This window comes from Excalfactoria chinensis, chromosome 1 (genome assembly GCF_039878825.1).
Source record: "Excalfactoria chinensis isolate bCotChi1 chromosome 1, bCotChi1.hap2, whole genome shotgun sequence".
In the NCBI taxonomy this organism is placed as follows: domain Eukaryota; kingdom Metazoa; phylum Chordata; class Aves; order Galliformes; family Phasianidae; genus Excalfactoria; species Excalfactoria chinensis.
The window spans coordinates 116,269,802-116,290,516 of record NC_092825.1 but is presented as its reverse complement, the minus strand read 5'-3'; the positions used below and the strand labels follow the sequence as shown (position 1 = coordinate 116,290,516).

Sequence of the window (20,715 nt, the reverse complement as noted above, 5' to 3'; positions counted from 1 at the left end):
CAGTAGCTAACACAAATGGAGGACCACAAAAGCAGGAAAATGCAAGTAATCAGTGATCACCAGCTTTACATACTGAGAAATAGAAAGATCAGAAAAAAGCAGATGTTTTTTTTCCCCATACACCACCAAATCCAGTCAGATAATTTGCTAACTGCCACCTCAGCACCTCCTCCTCTCTAACACATTACCATGATGACATCTCATGCTCTGGACCCTTCCACAGTTTCTCAGACTCCTCCTCACCACACCACTGGCCAGAAACCCCAGAGCAGTGACAACTGATGAATTTGAAATCTTCTGCATCCCTTCTAATCAGCAACCACATGAAATACTGCAGATCTAGAAATAAAGATGTTCTACAAGTCATGTGTAGAGTAAGATCAGAAGAATATTGGTTTTGTAGTATTTGAACAACCACATTAAAATAAAGGTCTAACAATCTTTCAGGAAACCTACGTTACTTTGCAAAGTTTCCCTAATTTCTACGTGAACATAGAGCTGATTTTTAAAGCAACAACCACAGCTTTAGCAATTAGAAATGAAATTAAACCCAAGAGACTCTTATCCAACTAAATGTGAACAATAACAATCACCAGTATAGCACACGTGTTTATTTCTGTACATATACAATTTCAGTACAAATACCCACTTAAGATTTATTCATTTTACACTCACTGTCTCTGTGACTTCAGTGTATAGCAGAACGTTTTGACAACTTAAGACGTATGTCTTTGAAAATATCAAGGGAAAGCTCTGACATCAGATAAACAGGTTTTTGTACTTTGGAGGCAAATAACAAATAAAACACTAATGAACAGCTGGATCAATCCATGCTGAGCACTTCATATGCTTGCAGTACAACTTCTTTTTAAGTGCGTTAACATATCAACAAACTTCTCTATGTTTCTGAGAGACAGAAAAATACCTCTGTGCCCTTGTACTAAAATCCAAAAGAGGGACTCTGGACACAAACTCCTAGAGCAGAAGATGACTTAAGTTCTTGGAATGGATGGGCTTCATAGAAGACCACATCATAACATATCACAGGTGCTCAACTCTGCCACTGGAAGAGATAGAATGAAAATGTTTCATTGCACACAGGAGTTTAAGATGCCTCTTCCTTTGGATATGATTTTTAACCTGAAAGTATGGATGGGAAAAGAAAGATTATTACTTTGGATATTAAATTCCATCCATTTTGATAGCTTTGTGGATGCAGTCCCAAATGACATGTCCAAGACCATAATGGCATTCTATAAAGGCCACCTGAGTCTGAGACTGGTAGCTTCTGGATCTCTCAATTTTGATCATGCAAGGAAGTAAGTTTCTACAAGAGCCAGGCAGAAGGAAGTCTTTCAACTCGCAAGTTTCTGTCCATGCAGCACCCATAGCCCCTAATTACAGTAGGCAAGAATTCCATCTGGATGTTTCTGATAAAACTGAGGAACAGTGAAAGATGTTGAAAAGAAAATGGTTCCTCTGAAATTTTGGCTTTAGCAACATCACATTAAAATTTGCAGAGCTAAGTTACGTCTCCAAGCAAATCCATACAAGACGTTTGCTTTCTAAGAGAGTGATCTAAAATGTTAAATGCTTGAAGTATTGTTGCACCATACTCTGTTGTAGATTTTGAGCAGATTTTGGAAATAAAGAGAACAAAAAACGTGCATCGTGGTTACATTCATTTCTAACCTCGGTCTTTGCAAATGCATTCCCTCCAGTACTATAAGCCTTAAAACTTTAAATGTCCATGCTACAACAGCTCCCATAAGCAGACACAAAAAAAGACTGGGTTAGAAAATACTTAATTCATAGCCACTGCCCAACTACAGGGTTATGAGCACTACATTAAAGATGGATGAATTCAGATTTAGCATCACAAAACTGAGTCAGAGCTCTCTCCTAATTGCAAGCATTTAGAGGTCCACAAGTGCCACATGTGGCACCCAGACAGAACCACTAATCCAGGAATTTTAAGAGCAATACAAAAGTGCATAACAGAGTGTCTGAGTCCAGTGATTAGCACTGAATGACTCTGACACCACTTCCCTAGAGCTATCAGCATGGTCTCACCTGCTCTTTTCCACAGCAGCTGCAGCTGCTTTCACAGGCTCCCCTGCAGGGACAAAGAATGAAGAGAAGACTAGGGGAACCACACAGAGCAGCTGCAGATGCTTATAGCATAAGCAAGCAGACAGACGTGACTTCTGTGTCTTACCAGCACAAGTTCCCGGTTTAAGTAGATTCTATGTGTTCACTCACCTAACCTTCTGAAAGTTATTCTTGCTCTAACAAGAAGACTGGGAAGGGATAGAATCAACCTTGTGATTTTATGATTCCTTGGGGTCATCTGGGTGGCTCTTTACCAGAGCTTTGCAGAACCCAGGTACAATACTGCAATATACTTTCATACTTTGGAAACAGCATGGACACAAAACAGGTGATGACACTCCGCTTGTCTGACCTAAAACTGAATTGCCAATTTCTTTGTACAGAGGAAGTTCTAATAGCTGACCTATCAGAGCTAAGAAGTGACCACGTACACAACTGCAAACTATTGAACAGTTTTCACTGGATCCCTCTGAGACCACTAACTATCAAGACTTCACAGCAGACCTACATGCAGATGCTAAGGGGCAAAGGCAGCTGAGAGGAGCAATGATGTCTGTCCCATGCATCTTATCCTCACAGCCTCAAGAAAAATACTCAATTCAGGAGGAATTTTACCACAGCAATGATTTACGAAGAGCAGTAACAATACAAGGTTACCATACTTCACTGATTCACAAATAACTTAGGAACAACAGCTCTCTGGGAGAAAAGGAGGTGAAATTTTGCACTCATTCAGTAAAGATGATGTCAGTAGGATGTACGCAGGAGTGACATGTAACTTAAGCATTAAATGAAAGGTCTGGAATGAACAACTCAGATCATACCGTTTATTCTTGTATCACCTAAGGCTTTCACTTCTTGCCAAGGTACACAAATTCTCTCATAAACGTGAACAAATTGAACCTCTCAACAAGCCACCTATGTGTTATCTCCACTGTATTGATGGAGACAGAAAAATAAAGGGTGAGATTTTAACCATAGGTTTCCAAAGTTTAATACATATTTTCAGACTAAGGCAGCTATTGAAGCATTCTTCACTTCCATCAAATGAAAGAAAAAATGGAGACACCTGACACCTCAGCACTCCTCTTAAAGCAATGTCTATATTGCAATTACACTGAACCAGACAAGCTGCTTCTCTCATGCTCCTAGTAATAGCCTGTTGTACCTCAAACATCTGTAACCCACAGCACACTTGGGCAGAACTGAGCGCAGTGCAGCCATAGACAGAGCTGCAGTTCGCCAGCCCCAGCTCCCTGAGTGCCCAGACTGCATGCTTGAAGCATAGTTTGCAGCACCCCTGGACATGATACCAAGAACATAGCAGCAGCAAAATGATTGCACACTTAGCCTTTGCTTGCACACTATAAGTGGATGCCAACACTGTCAAAAAGTCTCAGCCTGAGGCACAATAACAGCAACTTCAGTTATTGTAACTCCTGGCTCTATAAATGAACCCTTACAAAATCCTCCTGACCATGCAACAGAGGAAATACATTTCTGACTGTATCTGGTCCAGTGATGCAGAAAGCACATAGCCACCTTGCCTCTCTGTTCCATTAAACTTTCAGCAGCATAACAGCCACCAGTTGCAAAACACGTTGGATTAGTGGGAAAAAAAATCAAAGGTCCACACAACAAAACTAAACATGTTAGAAACTCAAGCTCTGTCTCCAGCATGAGATCCATGGCCATTTTCTTGACTATCACATTCTGTAGGAATATCTTGTGTTCCCAACTTGGTACTCTTAGTATAATGTTAATCTCTTCCCTTATGAAGAGTATATAAAACTGTGCCCAACTCCATTGTTCCGCAAATGCAATGCAGAACCTTTTTGTTTTGTTTGTTTGTTTGTGAGTACAGATTACTTTTCAACATAAAGGTGGTGAAAAATTGTGGAATTTTTCTTTGTTTCTGCAGCAAGAGGCGTTCTTCTACCACCGATTTCTAAATAATAACAACCTCTATTTTGATTGCACCAGCCTATGTACTTGAGAATCATAGGTTCACCAAGGTTGGAAAAGACCTAAAAGAACATCCAGTTCAGCCACTCACCTATTACCAATAGCTCCCACTAAACCATGTCCCTCAACACAACATCCAGTTTTTCCCTGAACACCCCCATGGTTGGTGACTCCACCACCTCCCTGGGCAGTCCATTCCAGTGCCTGACCACTCTTTCTTCTCAGAAATATATGTATGTATGTATGTATATATAGTATTCCTTCCTAATGTCCAGCCTGAATCTCCCCTGCTGTAGCTTGGAACCATTCCCTCTAGTCCTATCACTAATGACATGAGAGAAGAGGCCGACCCCCAGCTCACTACAACCTCCCTTCAGGAAGTTACAGAGAGCAATGAGATCTCCCCTGAGCCTCCTCTTCTCCAGGCTGAACGTTCCCAGCTCCTTCAGCCTCTCCTCATAAGCCCTGTGCTCCAGATCCCTCAGCAGCTTTGTTACCCTCCTTTGAACATGTTCCAGGGCCTCGATGTCTTTCTTGCAGTGATGGGCCCAAAACTGGACACAGAAGACTGCTGCTAAAGGATAAAAGGTTCAGTCATTAAGAGAAGGTATTTATCCTTCCATTAAATAAAACAAACAAACAAAACACCCCATGCCTCCAAAAGGCATACCTTTGAGATATCTCAACACCCACATGTATTATGGAGAGCACTCGATTTCACAAGTTCTTCTCAAAAACTTCAGCAATCCAGCTTACAAAGACAGTGGTAAAAATCTGTATGATGGCAAAGCTGACAAGCCAAGGAGTCAAGCAGACATTTATAGTGTCACCATGCGCATTGTTTTGACAGTCCAGGGTAGGGAAAATGAAGCATAAAGATGCTGGTCATCTGGAGGAGAACTAAAGTCTCAGAGAGCAAAATGAGTAACAGAGAGAAACATTTATTTCTTTCACTTTTGGTAAAGCATGGTAACAAACATGAGCATAAAAGCCCGTATTTTCCAAAGTACAAAGGCTTTAAACAAAACCCCAAGCTTCATGGATCTGGTATTATTCAGACAAGTTTAAAAAACATGGAAAATTCCATAAGTTCCTTGTCACGGAAGAGGCAGTGGCAACTGTCATCTTCCTGTGAAACCCAAGGGAAAAAACCTACAAATTGCTGATTTGAAACAAACATCTTCATTCAGCATTTCCTTTCAATTTCTTCTTCTTTTTTTAAAAGGCTTTCCATCTGGCACAGAAATTTTAAGTTGAGACAACATTATTTTGGGAACAGCTGGAGGGTCTATGTGGGCAATACAAACAGAGGCTTTAATGGAAAATAAGAGTCGTAGCATTAACAACTGACAGCCCGTTATCTTACAGTAATGAACTGTCATGACGGTACTTTCCTTTGCTTTTGTTTTTAAATAAAAGACACTGTTTCATTGCCTGTTGGCTGCCCCAGAATGGTTCTCAATGTATTCGCAATGCTGTATTTGCTCAGTTACAGCAGTCATCTACTCTTGTATGTAAAAAGGGAACAAAGAAAAACTGCGTAACAACAAACTACATATCAAAGGCTAAATTTGGAAGTGCAATAAATAAAATACATGCAATTAGACAATTCACCGAATTTTTAGGCTCGTGAATCTTACTTTCTTGTTTGCATCCCTTTAATTCTTGCAAATGTAAGACGACAATGTATTCAGCTCTTCATATCTAGGACACTTGGAAAATTAAGTACACTACCTAGGCCTGACAGGTGTGATAACTTAGAACAATGATGACCTAAATGCTAGTACAAACATCCCTGGGAAGCACAGGGTACTAGGATCATCAGTTAAGATGAAGGACAAAACCGCTTAGAACAGATATGCTCAACAATTGTGATTGCATATGAAGGTAAACAACTGAAAAGAAATCAAAACTGCCTGTAAGGAATTCTATCCAAATGTACAGGATATCTAGGATATGGAAGAAATTTGTGGTGCATTAATGTGTCTGAGCTCATACAGACTCAGCAGAACTCTGCTCTCAATTACTTTGGGGCATTCCAGGAACACATAACTTGACTGCAACACATGACGAGAATATAAAAACTATGAGGAATTTGATATGAATTCAAAGACAAAAAAAAGATTGTTTGCGAACAACTGTATCCCTGCTAAGTGTTAAATCATGCAGCGAGACTTAGAACTTGCCAGCTTTAAAGGCTTTACTGTACAAGTCAGCCAACAACTGAAAAAAAAATTGCTAAAGAATAGGCATAGTCCTGTAAATCTGTGCTAGTTACTGAAAGCTGGAATAAACCTGAAGTTCTTTTCTGTGGCTGGTTTAAAATGATAGCTTCCTTCTCTTTGAAATTCTTTTTGCAATTAGTATTGACTTGCATTTTACCACCCAGACATATGCCTTTCCCACCCACACCTCAGGCCTACTTAAGTCTTCCAATTAAAGTTTGCAAGATGTTCTCTTCTAAGGTCTGTGACTCCTGTTACCTCCAGTGGACTCTTTAACCGGCACTGGAAGTGAGAGTCTGATCATCTCAGTCTATTTGATTACTCTTTCACATGTTGATGAGACCCGGGTCATTGCTGAGAACTGGCTGTATTTACCTTGGTAAATCAAAGCTCTCATCCTACACATGTCCAAATTAAGTCTATGTACAATTTCCTAATTTTGCAGGTCTTGAAAAACAGACCTGGTGGTCATCCATTACAAAAATAAACTAATAGTCCATGTCTATACTAATATAACCCTCCTGTAGGAGCCCAAATCCCCTATTTGGCCCTTTGCTCTTCTCCCATGTGTCTCACACTTCAGCAGAATGCCCATAAACATATATCAAACTCATGCACAGCACTCATTTCAAAAGAAGAGCGAGCCAGATGTTTGCTTGCAAATGCATATCAAGGTGGATGGTTTAAAGGCTGTGAACTCCACCTGGACCCACTTACTTACATCAGAGGAAGAAAACTCGAGACACAGCTTCCCCTTAATGTTCTGACAGTTGGCTGACACTTCACCTGATCGCCACGGTCTCTACTGATATTCTCCTTTGAAATACCCAGTTTAGAGAAAACTTAAAATTCTCACCTCAACACTACAAGCGGCTCTCACAGAGATGGATGCCTAAATTTCAGGCGTTACTGAGCTTTATAATGCCTGTGTTTCTCTAGAGATCTGTTCCTAAAGGTGGTGAGACAGCCCATGACATGAAGTCTGGGATTAAAATGAAAAGCTATCAGAGGGGAAATAAGTAAGCATGGGTTTCCTTTGTGCATTTGTATTGTCTCAGTTTTCTTGAGTATCAATACAGAACTACAGGGATTCTTCAGCACACTATGAAAGACAGAACATGGTAGTGTAAGGGACTGCACCTTAATGAGCTTCTAACTTTCATTTCATTTTGTTCTGGAAAGGCATCCAAGAAAAGGAATAACACTACCTCACTGTGTGATACTGCCTTGAACAGTCTCCATATCAGCTCATTTCCATACAATGAGGGAAACAAAGATTTTCTCCTCTTCCTGCTACTTATGCTACATGAGAAACGTCAACAGAACAAAAAATGCATTTTACTCTTCTTTCTCCCCCCTGCAAGAAAAAAAATACTCTTCTGAACAAGCTTATACAATAGTTTTAATTATTCTTAAAATTAGCATTTAGATAGCACCAGTAACTCAAGAGTTCTGTAACACTTCTATATTTTAATTAAATCTAGCACTTGCTTACTTTTTCATGCCTTGAATAATTACATACAACTATTACCCTCACTTTATCATACCACAAAGAAACTTCAATTGACAAGAAACTGAGGCATGCAGTAGCTCAAGGCCAGATTCTGCTTAACTCTGGACAAAGATATGTCACTGAAGAAAGTGAAGTCACGCTTACCCACAAATAGGCTAGTATATGGCACAGAGCAGAAACCTAAATATTCCAAAAAGGCTCCGAGTGGTGGAAGGAACAGAAGTCAAATCTGTATTCTGAGTCACAAGCCACTTCCTGATTCACCTGCTCATCATAAAGGATCAAATCATATTTTTAGCAAGAGCAGTCAGTGAGGGGTCAGGAATAGACTGAACAGCTATACCAAGGTCATATAGGAGATTTGTGACAAAGACCATCTGTAAGCCCAGATTTTCCAATTTCCAGGACAGCACTTTAATCACTCATACACCTTTAAACACCATTAATCATAAAGATATATATATATATATCTATAGATTAAAATATATATATATATATATATATATAAAGAAAGTACTGCATTTCTAGAATTAGCCAAGCATCTTAAAGTACCCTGTACCTCATTAAAGGAATGTTTCAGAAGAGGACATCAAGCTGATGCTGAAAAACCATGGAGAGAAAGGGCTGGTACATCACACACTACCACTTGAACTCTGGCTCATGTTTCTTTGCTAACTACAGAAACAGTGCACCATACTGACAGGAAGCACAAAGTTAAAGCTGAGGAGTCTCAGCTCACTGGATACCTCAGATCAAAGACCTTATAATAACATGACTTCTATTTTCCCCTCCCAATCACTGCTTTTATTATCCTTTTTTTATTTTATTTTTCCTTTTAGAATATTTCCCTCTTTCGGTATGTTAAGAAAGCTCTATTAAACATTTATTCTGAGTATTTGCTATTTGAATTCAGGGGAACAGTTCTCATCATACTACTTCTTAAAAACAGATCATTAATCTCCCTGCAATATTTGTATATGAAATAAACTATCAATAAACTTTTTTTTTTCTTTTTTTTTTTTTTTTTTTAAACAAAGGAATTTCACAGAAAAAAAGATGATGCTCAAGATCTGACATAAATAGTAAATCTTTGGCTTACATTTCCTGCCTAATGACTTGGCTCCAGATCAAGATGCAAAATAAAGAGAAACTTCTGGTATAGTATAGAATGAAGAGTACCTTAGGGATGCAGAGACAAGAGAAAGGTCTTGGAATTTTACTGTTGGGTTAGCCAAGAAAGAACAAACAAAATGGCTGCTCCATATTATAGAACACATTGAGGTTCACCCTAGGGTTCAGTGATGCAGCGAAGCACTTCCTCTGGGTTCCCCTCTCAGACATACAGCATGTTAACTAGATTTAAACTTCAGTTTCAAGAACTCCAAAATTTTTAAGAATACGATCTCCTAGACAAAGCATGTTATTCCCCTCTTTGCAGTCATAATTCTCTCTCTTTCTCACAGAAGGTATTTTGAACATTTTTCTAACAGTTTTTTATGAGCCGAACTCAACAGCACCCACTGGTTTTGCCTGATTTGATCTGCTTGGCCTGTCCACCTGCAGTGCCTGTTTCTGTAACTGCTATAAAACCTGTAAAGTCTGAAGCTGTCCATGACTCAGTGGTATGGCCACGAAGCACAAGAAAACACAAAACAAGAACAGACTTACGTAGTTCTTCCCGATGCCTCTCTGTTTGGGCAAAAAACTGGCGAAGTTCCTCTGTGATCTCCATGTTACTCAGGTCATATTCAAACTCCCCTTCGGACTCCGAGTCTTCCTCCGCTTCAGAGTCTTCCTCTTCCTCCTCCCTGTCATCATCCTCCTTCCTTGGCTGGGTATCCATGTACTGCTGAGCTCTGCCATGTGGGCCATAGTTGGAAAAATGGTTGTGGGTACACGGGGGGTCATCCTCACCCCAATCTGAGTAGCGGCTACTTGGAGAAGCTGCATAAGGTGGCCATGGTACGTGACAAAAGGACTCCATGGCTTTCCTATAGGCTTCCTGGTGCCTACGCATCCAGCGCATAGCTAAATCATAGTGCTTCCAATATCTTGCGTACATTTTATGAGAATACCATGGCTCAGTTTCTTCCTGCATCCAAATGGGGGGAGACACACATGGAAGAGAAAACAAGCAGTAATTGAGAGATAAAACACTGAGTAACAGTAAGCCCTACATTCGTATTTTAATCATTGACTGCACTTTTCCTGCGAAAAAAATATATATATCTAAAAGAAAAGGGCAACTGTTAACACAGTACAAATGCATTACACTTCATTACTCTTACAAGAGATTGTTTTTTCATCATCATATCTACCAAGGAAGAATTAACAGCTCAGAGTTGTAGTGTGCAGGAGGTGTTTTCCATACAAGTGTTTGTACTGTTAAGGTGAAAGTCAGTGTTTTTTAGGAAAAACGCTGTGTGGGTATATTCCACATCTCCTTTAACCACTCACATGAGTTTTAAGAACAGAGTCATTCCAAGGTGTATGTATTACAACTGACACCTGATTTCCAAATCCGCAGGCGGAAAACACAAGAGATTAAAATTCCTCCATATTAAACAAAGGCATTCATTTTATCCAGTAACATATTTCCTCCATCTGCCTGCCAAAATAAGTTTCTCGGGAAAGGTCAAATGGCAATTCAGCCAAGTTCATATAGCCATCATGGCCTTGATCAAAAACAAGTCTGTATTTAGCCAACTGCCAGCTGCCAGTAAATTTCCCTTTTGTACTCATCAGCAACCAACACATGAAAAAGGGTAACAAAGTACCACTGATAAAGCACATGGAAAAATAATTCTATAGAGGCAAATGTATTGCAACAACACCTTCTCTTGTCCTACATCTGATCTTAGTTTCCCTGAAATGGCTCAGTTTCACTCTGTTCACGTTCCAGTAGCAACTGAAAAGCCCTGCAGTCCTTCTAGCCCTGAGCCCCTTCATACAGACCATTTCAACTCTATCGTCACTCTACTCTCAAAATCAGGAGATAACAGAGGATCTTAAAAGAAAGCCATAGAGTAGTAAGCTAAAATCTAGAACAAATAAAACATATAGTCATTCTCCCTCCCTCCTGTCCCATCTTGATTTCTATAGAAAGTCTTTTATCTAGGCAAAACAGAACGCCTGTTAAATGAGAAGACTTTTAATTAAACCACCTTTTGGCAAACACTCAATCCATGGCGAGATTAGCCAAGGTTTTCAGAGATGAATGTGACATTTACAGCCCTTTATTATTATTTTTTTTTTCATTTTATTCTTTTTTAGAGGCGTATCAGAAAATAAATCTTTATATGTGTGTTTTCTTGGTCTGCACTGGCATCAATTCCACAGCTTTAAAAGAATGGCCCTCTGGAAAGAAAAAAAATCCCCAAACAAAACAGGAAAAAAAAAAGAAGCCTAAGAAACACTTCCTGTTTAATGCTAACAGTATAAAGTGAGGTTAATTTCATTTACTTATACCTTTTTTCATTTTCTTTTTGTCAGATAATACTCGAGAGCTTGGAGTAATTATTATTCATACAAAAAAAAAAACCCTCAACTGCTACGTCTTCCTTCTTTCTACAAAGCTGAGCACATTACTCCATAAGAGGTCTATAAATGCTCCTGTTCTAGGTAACTGCTATGTGCTTTCAGAAATAAAGGATCCCCAGCCATGAGTCCATTAGAAAAACACCACACAATGAAACAAGCTTGCATTCCTTAATAACTTTTGATTAAAATAGCACCCTAATGGTGAAGGGCTACAGGGCTCAGCAATCCGATTTAAAAGCCCAGATAACAATTCATGGATGTTAAACTTCATAGCATTGATGCTTGTTTTAGTCCAAAACTGTGTTGCTACAAGACCTATCATTTGAGAAGATTTATTCCTAAAATGAGTAGGTGCAAGAGAAGCATCTGCCTTCCATATGGAGTTTCTTCATTCTTAATCATCCAGTGACCTAAAAGCTACAATATACAATGTTTTTTTCATTTATTTATTGTTCTTGCTTTGCTAAAGAATGTCACAGTGACTCCTCATCCTTCAACAGATGAGAACGTTCTGTTGTCAAATTTGATACATTCGCAGGTTACTTACAGAACATTTGATTATTCCCACTACTTCAAAATCCAGTTTTGAAACATTATGCAGCTTGACAAAAGCACAGATCTCCTACATTCTATATATTTACAAAAATGACAACATATTCTTTTAAAGCTCAAAAAATATCTCCGGTTCTTCTCAAATGTTTCTAAAAGTGCCCTTGATGACTTTACTCTAAGCTCTGGAATCCAGCTGGTTGACTGGCTCCAGTTGTTAATTTAGGAGAAAGGAAGACAAAAAGCCAGTTCATGGAGACAGGACTGCGATGCTGGTGCCTGTCCAAGAACTTTTTATGGCTTTTCTGTTGAAAATGACCCCTTAGAACCCCCCCTTTTACATTTGAATTTTTAAAATCCATCTGTTAAAAAAGAAATTACAGACATGTTTTACACTGGTGTGGAAAGAGGAAGGGAACACTTTAAAGTCTATCTTAGTTCTACGTCTGTGCTTTTTCAGCTGCAGAATAAATGGAAATAAGAGATTTCCTCAAGAAAACAAAGGCTATAAATCTAAGGCAAATGATCAGAGTCCTCTGTTATTTTCCTGTTATGACTCTGGAGCCTCCCCAGGAGTAGACAAATCACTCGCTGTTGTAATCTGAATTCTGTTTCATAGCCATTTAGATACTTTCACATCTAATTTTTACATGTCTGTGTTGACAACTCAATAAAAGTGTTTATATGCATTTTGTATATAAAAATGTGACTAAGCAATCCCATTGACAACCATAAATACTGCTTACCATCTCTTGAGGAGTTTGCTCCATGATCACAGTGAACTAGAAAACAAAATAGCAGCTTTTAATTTGTAAGAATATGCATTATGATGGTCACAAGTAATCAATATATATTTGTTAAGCTTGAGTACCATGGCCTATTGGTATTGAATACCCTTTCTCTGTTGCGGCTAGCTGAAGGCTCTTATTAGTTGCTTTTTATTAGTCAGTACAAAACCCAGTCCTTAGAATTCTCCTCTACAATACTCAGGTTAAAAGGGAGCTGCCTACTACTATACAGCCCAAAATACTGGGACTAAATGATTTTCCATGTTACTATCTTTCATTTTATCCCACATATTATACAACCTTTACTTTAGAGTAAACTATTTGTTTAGAAACAAATAGTTTAGAAATAGTTTTCTAATTATTTCTAAACTATTTGTTTAGAAAACAAATAACAAGCAAACATCAAACAAATCAAACACAGTGTCCTTGCTTTTTCGCAGCATCTGCACAGGGACACCCATAAAATTTAAGTACCACAAGATGTTTAAAGTCATCTTAACTTCACTTTTGTAAATCTTCTGATTAAACTTAGAATGCGCTTATAACTGCATAAAACCCTTTCTTCTGATTTACTGATCTTTTTGTCCAGACAGCCAATCCTATCTCCTGCAAAGAAAACATACACCAACACAGGCTGCAATAACATTTTTGAATGTGAGGAAAAAGAGAGGAATACGGGCAATGGGAGAGGAGTAAAAAAAGAGAAAAAAGAGGGGAAGGGAAGGAAGGGAAAGAGCAAGAGCATGAACAAGATTATTGTAACCACAAAGTTTTCTACCTAGAGAAGCTGTGAATGCCCCATCCCTGGAGACATTTCAAGGTCAGGTTGGATGCAGCCCTGGGCAGCCTAATCTAGCAGTTGGTAACCCCGCTTATGGCAGGGGGTTGGAGCTTTTAAGATCCCTTCCAACTCAAGTCATTCTGTGATTCTTAGGCTGGATTTGTATTTGCCATCATTTTCAGTGTGATCTTCCAGCATGAATCACTGAGAAATATTCCAACTGACCTCCCTACCTGACAATTATTTTATTACAACATTAGTTGCTTCAACACCAACTTCCTCCCAGTACTGTCATTCAAAACTTAATGTACATGATGACTGTGAAAGGTAACAGGAACCCAGCACACTAAACCATCACCGCTACCCATAAAACATAGTCAAAGGCTCTTCCCGGCAATGCTGGAATATAGCCAGGACAGCACTTACTTACAACTGTTAGATTTATAAACTGGTAGATTTATACCAACGTAAAACTAGGATTTTTCACAATGCATGCGAATACAGGACAAACATCACTTGTGCTCTGTCTCCCATTTAATACTCCTAATTAAACAGCAATTTTTTGCCTCTTATGACAAAATATACTGGGTGAAAGAATAAGGATGAGCCACATTCAAAGAAAATGCAAATCATGAAGCTACCACAAAGGCAGATTATTGCCCTTCGTATGGCACACACCAAGCTCAAACCCATAAATCCTTAGTCAGACCAACAGGAATCCCTATGTTCACAAGCAGTCCACTGCAATCAATGGGATGACACGTAAGTGAGTAAAAGAACTGCATCATTAGGCAAACCAAGTGATGAATTCACTGTATTCCCCTCTGCCTACTTAAAGGAGAGAGAATAAAACCCAGAACTGAGATCACTGAAAATCACTGCAGTGACTTGTAACATTTGCCATCCACACCTACATAGAAGCCTCACAGGCTACCCCTCTGCACACTTCAAACATCTCATTTCCCATGCTACCTCTTGTCAAAACTTCTAGCTCCATTCTCATGACTTATGTGTGTACTTTCTGTCTCTTTCCCATACACATCTGGACACTGTCAAGGTCACTATGTCTTTTCCTTACACTTAAAAATCTAAGCTCATGGTAGCCAACTCTTCAATTTCCACTTCAGAAATAAAAATTAGGTACATTTCACATTCATTATCCCCCTAATTCCTCCTACGTGACAGAAGGTTCTTTGAACTAGCTTCAGCGTAAATAGAAATCAGGTTCAGAGCCTAATGTAAATGTACTTTTTAAAGCAGTAACTAGTGAAGTTTGATACTTTATTACTAATACACAACACGTACACGTGTTCTCTAATGAGGAAGGGAGAAAGGAGGGAGAAAACCTGGTGAACCTATTCAACTCTATTAAGTTTACCAAATATGAAAGAAATTAATGAATGAAAGCATTTTCTTTGGTAAATTTTACTGCTTCGTTTTCTCAGTTTTAGAATATTTCTCCACAGATAATTAAGAATGTGCTTAATCAAAACATGCTTGTTTCTTTATCAGCATCAGGCAAGTAAACATTAATGAAAGTAAATATATCTGATCAAAGCAGTGACAGCACTCAATTTGTTTGGAGTCAAATGAAATTGAGACCAACTGTTGCATTTTAAGGCTTGGTAATACAGTACGGGAACAAAACCATCTTCTGGTGTTAGATATAGTGCTGTCACATGGCTGCCATACTGGAGGCTACAGGTACAGCTCAAAAGGCCCATTAATGCAGGATGCGGGATCAAAGAGATTCTGACTTTATTTATAACACTGATGACTATAAAATAAATCAGCCTGTGGTACTGAGATAAGAACACAAGATATTATTAAAGAAAGGCAAACTTCTGAGAAATTCAACAGAGTTCTTCACCAAAACATTTATACAAAGCTTTCCTGAAAAACTGATCTACATTTGTATAAGAAATGCCCCAAACAACAGATAAAGAACCACAAACATTACTACTAATGCTTCTCCTCCTTGAGTAGGGTCTTCTCCAAATCAGACCAGAGATCTTCCTAACTCAACAACTCCTAACAAAGGGTAGCAAGAGACACTCTGAAAAACAAAGTGCATACACAAAGTCCCATGGCTATAAGTGACAATTTAAAGTGCTGAACATCAATCCACACTGGGTACCTTCAAACTCACCTGCTTACAGCTCTTAAAAAATAATCCAAAAGTTTAGTAAGATAAAGCAAGCCATCATATATCAATAGTGTGCACTACATCAATAGCGTGCACCTTCCGACAAATACCTACTGCGTTATTTATTTATTTCTGCTTCTAATGCAGAATTACCAGGCGAGTGAACTGTCTGAAGAGTGCTTTGATTATATGTTTTAGACTAATACTGGTGTACAATGTTAACTTTAATACCAAAGTGCCCTAGTTACAGTTATGAAGACATTTCAACTCTGTGACTGCTAAGACAGTTGGCTACACCAGTATCTCCCTTAAAAAGAAAGAAGAGGAAAAATTCCCAACTGTATGGACTTCATTCTTCTCTAAGAATGGCCATAAATACAAGATCTGCCTGGAACTTAGGTCATCAGCAAACATGGACAGCGTGAAGACATACCTATTGTTACCATGTCTTCACACCAATCTCATACACCAACAGTGCTAATACCTGCAAACAAATTGCATGTAAGTCACAACTATGATCACTGCAGGGGCTTAAACAACACAGCTGCAAAGCAGGCATGCTGATCAAACTTCAGAGTGCGTTAGGACCAAGCCAGGCAGAGCCTGCGGGCTGTAACCTTGTGCTGCTGCTGAAAGGAGGGTAATTAAGATCCAGGACACAAACCCACGTGGGCCCAAAGCTGAGGCCGATGGTGCAGTGCAATTACCAGCAGCCCCAGTCAGCTTTTGCCTCGTGGGACCTCCTCGCTTCAGTCATTAGCTTGGAAAAGAACGAAGCTTCATAGCTTTGAAGACAAAAGCAACTTCCTGCTCTCACATACGTGGTGCCCAAACTCCGATTAGAGTCCTGTAACTCAGGCCACACGGCCCTGCTAAATGCGAAGGCCACGGGCCGATAGAAACACGCTGCCACGGAGGTCTGCGTGCAGCACACACGGGGCCGTGCCCCCAAATCACCGACAATTTGCGGAGGAAAGGACGGCAGAAGCCTCGACTCCTTAAGCCGATTTGCGTGCCATAAACGCTGTTTATCCGCCCCCATCAGGCGCCCAAGCTCTGAAAGCACAACTAACTCCCCACGAGCTGCTCGTTCTCCCGCTAACGCCACCGCCTTCCCCGGCCTGTCCCTCCCGCAGCATTCTCGGCGTAAAGGAGCGGCCTCGGCCGCAGCCTGCATACCCACCCAGGCCGCCCGAGCAGCCGGCGGCGAAGGGAACCGAGAGGAACCGGCCCTGGCGCTCCGTCGCTCCCTTCCGGCGTTCACGCAGAGCGGCACGGCGAGAGGGGCTTCCTCCGCCGCTTCCGCCCGACCCTGACTGGAGCCGCGGCGCCATCTTGTGGGAAGTCGGGTCACGGCAGGGGGATGCGTGTTTGTGCAAGCGGCAGGCCGGTGGCAGGGAGTTGCGGAAAGCAGAAGGTGGGGGTTAACTTGGCGAGTCACTAGGTTCAAAACACACACACACAAAAAAAGATATGAGGAAAGCTATACAACGGCTATCTGTTATGAAGACACGGTCCTGAGTTAAGAATTCCACGAGCAAATCACCAGATGCTCAGAGTTTGCTAAGGATCAGGATCCCAGAATGACATGCTGGCACACACCTCCGCGTCCATCAGGCCCAGCCCCTGCCCCAGCAGCCCTCCCCGAGCAGGGTGCCAGGCCCACGGCCAGGTGGCTCTAGGAGATCTCCATAGAGCAGGCTGCCTCTCTGGGCAGCTTGTGCCACTGCTTTGTCACCTGAACAGCACAGAAATGCTGTCTTCAGTGGTACTTCAGTGGCAACCTTTTTTGCTCCAGTTTGTGCCCACTGCCTCCTTTCTTGTCTCTGGGCACTGCTGAAAACAGAGCAGCTCTGTCTTCATTACGTTCTCCCTTCAGGTATTTGTATGCATTGTTGAGAGCTCTCCCAAGGCTTCACTTTTCTAGCTTTAGCAGCCACAGCACCTCGTAGGAAAGATGTTCTGGTTCCTTCATCAGCTTTGTGACCCTCTATTGGATTCTTTCCTGCATGTCCATGTCTCACATGTACTATACTTCTAGAACTGGGCTCAGTACTCCAGGTGTTGCCTCACCACTGATGAGTAGAGAGGAAGGATCACTTTTCTTGACCCGTTATTGATGCTTTGCCCATCAATAGTGCCCCAGTGGGACCTCAAAGCCCACCCAGTTCCAACTCCCTGCCATGGGCACAGTTGCTAGCCACTAGATCAACCTGTGCAGGACCCCGTTCAGTCTGACCTTGAGCGCTTCTAGAGATGGAGCATCCATAAGTTCTTAGCCTTCTTCATGGTAACAGCACATTTCTTGGCTTGTATTCAGCTTGGTGTCCACCAGGATTCCCAGATCTTTTTCTAGCTAGGTGGCTCAGGTTTGGAACCAGAAGCATTACAGGGAAGGTTTGCTGTTACCAGTTTTATGAATGGTAACCTATAACACAGCAGGGCCCTCTTCAACTTTCTTCCATGGCTGTATTCCTTTCAGTTTTTAGGGCTGCTTTAGTGATTGAACACTAGTCAAGAGCCAGGCAGAAAGTTAGGATATTGTTGCCTGGGCAGAGATTGAAATGCTGGAGTAAAATAGGTGCAAGAGCAAAGAAATTTCCTTATAAGCAGTTGTTAAGTCTTGACATCTCAGAGAGCATTTATCAGCTACTCAGACTGATTAATTGATCAATTAATTAGGTTATACTTTAAGAAATGAGGAGTCCAGTCACTGGGGATTTGTAGAAATGTAAGTAACAAGAGCACCGTTGACAAGGCATTGACAGGATAGACGTTTCCATCACATGGTGATTCTAACAGAAAGTAGGAAATTAGATTCTGACCACTATTTCTTGCATTACTGTTCAAGAATTGTATATCTGTAACATTTAAATGTGTGGTTCTGTTGAACTGATGCAAAATTGTATGTAGAAAATTATTTTGCAAATGTGTTATTTTTGTGTTGCTCTACTGATTTAGAGATAATCCAAAAAAAATCAACTCTAAAGCTGTTGGCTAATTATTAACCATTTAAAGCATTTTATTTAATATCTATTTTCCCTTTGATAAGATATAATCATGCTAAATGTTGTTTAATTTGTAGCGGTTTTTCAACTATAATTCAAGATCTATCTTTGGATTAAAACAAATCCTGCTTCGGTTTAGCTCTTACATAATCTGAATCCAAAATTCCTAACATTTCTAGGAAAATTTTCTGATATGTGTATTTGTGCAGGAAACAGCACATGGAATTTCTTTTACTTAAGCTTTCTGAGACAGGAAATGACAGGCTATGAAGGCAAAGCAGAGAGAGAGCTAGAAACATCTTAAACTGCTGGAGAAAATTTATACTGGAGCTGGACTTCCGGAATAAATGTTATGACTCATACAGATTTAGATGTAGTTAATCCCCTTCTTTAGTTCCTGTTGCCTCATTGTGTGTGAATACAAGAAAATCATAGAATCATAGAATCACCAGGGTTGGAAAAGACCTAAAAGATCATCCAGTCCAACCGCTCACCTATTACTAATAGCTTCCACTAAACCATGTCCCTCAACACAACATCCAGTCTTTCCTTGAACACCCCCAGGGTCGGTGACTCCACCACCTCCCTGGGCAGTCCATTCCAGTGTCTGACCACCCTTTCTGAGAAGGAATACCTCCTAATGTCCAGCCTGAATCTCCCCTGGCGCAGCTTTAAACCATTCCCTCTGGCCCTATCACTAATGACATGAGAGAAGAGGCTGATGCCCAGCTCACTACACCTCCCTTCAGGAAGTTATAGAGAGCAATAAGGTCTCCCCGGAGCCTCCTCTTCTCCAGGCTGAACATTCCCAGCTCCTTCAGCCTCTTCTCATACGGCCTGTGCTCCAGACTCCTCACCAGCTTTGTAGCCCTCCTTTGAACACGTTCCAGGGCCTCAATGTCTTGCAGTGAGGGGCCCAATAAATGAATTGATAGCAGCACCTCTGAAGACTTCCTCCACTGAATTATAGAGTAATATTCCTTTTGCCAGTTCTGTACAGTTAGAATGTGTCAGTGATGTATACGACTGAGGTGATCATGCTTCAGTAGCTTTTATAGCCATTGGAAAAGAGCATTAATACTTTTTAAGTAGTGCTCATATCTGATGTCTGCTGGTTATCTACTTTGGGATGAAATGAATCACTCCTCAAAAGTGCTTATTTTTCCACTGACTTTCAGGGAAGCTTGAGACAATTCTTATGAGGTTCTGTTATTGCAGCTGTTTATGTTTAGCCACCTTTGACCCACTATAAAAGTGCAAAAATTTTAATGTGGCAACAGTGATTATTAAACATGAAACTCCACCTAAGCCAAAAGATGGCAGCATTGTTAAATGGTAATACACAACCTTCTGCTTCAAGCAGCAGTGCTGGTATCTCAACTGTTTTCTCTGATGGACTAAAAGATTTGCCAAGTAGGCAGGTGTGTAGCTTTGTCTTGCTAAAATATGCTGTCTTCTCTTAGCTCTCAGATGGCACAAGGTCCCTCTTTTTCTCGCAGGCTAGCAAAGGGACCTGTGCCATCCAGATTTTCAGAGCCTGAAACCAAAAATGAACAGAGCACTTAGTTCTTAAATTTCTATTGCTGGAGGCTTGACACTGGAACATTTGGCATAGCAGCTTCTGATGGTTTAGGTCAGAATTTTACGCGTTAATTTTATGCACACAATAAAACACTGTAATGATACATCTTATTGTTGATTTAAATTTTATCCTGATTGTCTTTGGTTATTGGGTCTCTTTTATGTTTGTCTTTGTTAATTTTGCCATTATTATACAGCAGCAGCGTATAAAGATTTTAATTAGCAGATGACATTGTACTGTTTCTTCTGTACAGAAGAAGATATTATTTCATATATCACCAGTTACTTTTCATTCAGAAAAACCTCTGGTAATGTCAGATGTTTTAAACGTCCAATCAGTGCCTTGATTGGATCAGGGCAGAGTTGTACAGCTGGATGGCTGTGACTACAGTAGTGAAGGAGGGTACTGAGTCTGCTGTATGGTTTTAAACTGAAAGAGAATACATTTAGACTGGGTATAAGGAAGACATTGTTTATGATGAGGACAAAGAGACACTGGAACAGTCT

General features: G+C 40.3%; 1 protein-coding gene across 2 annotated transcripts in view; it reads right to left on the bottom strand.

The window, feature by feature from the left end:
* GEMIN8 (gem nuclear organelle associated protein 8) overlaps positions 1-16,940 on the bottom strand; it is a 28,033-nt gene extending 11,093 nt beyond the window's left edge. The window contains exons 1-4 of one of the 2 annotated variants that reach the window (XM_072345641.1): positions 16,803-16,916; positions 16,053-16,103; positions 12,651-12,686; positions 9,484-9,907 (exon numbers count right to left, since the gene is read on the bottom strand). In XM_072345641.1, the coding sequence (XP_072201742.1) occupies positions 9,484-9,907; positions 12,651-12,674 (448 nt within the window). In that variant the 5' untranslated portion in view covers positions 12,675-12,686; positions 16,053-16,103; positions 16,803-16,916. Of the gene's footprint in view, positions 1-9,483; positions 9,908-12,650; positions 12,687-16,052; positions 16,104-16,802 lie in introns of both variants that reach the window. The other variant, XM_072345651.1, reaches the window with a different exon arrangement.
* Positions 16,941-20,715: the final 3,775 nt, after the last annotated feature.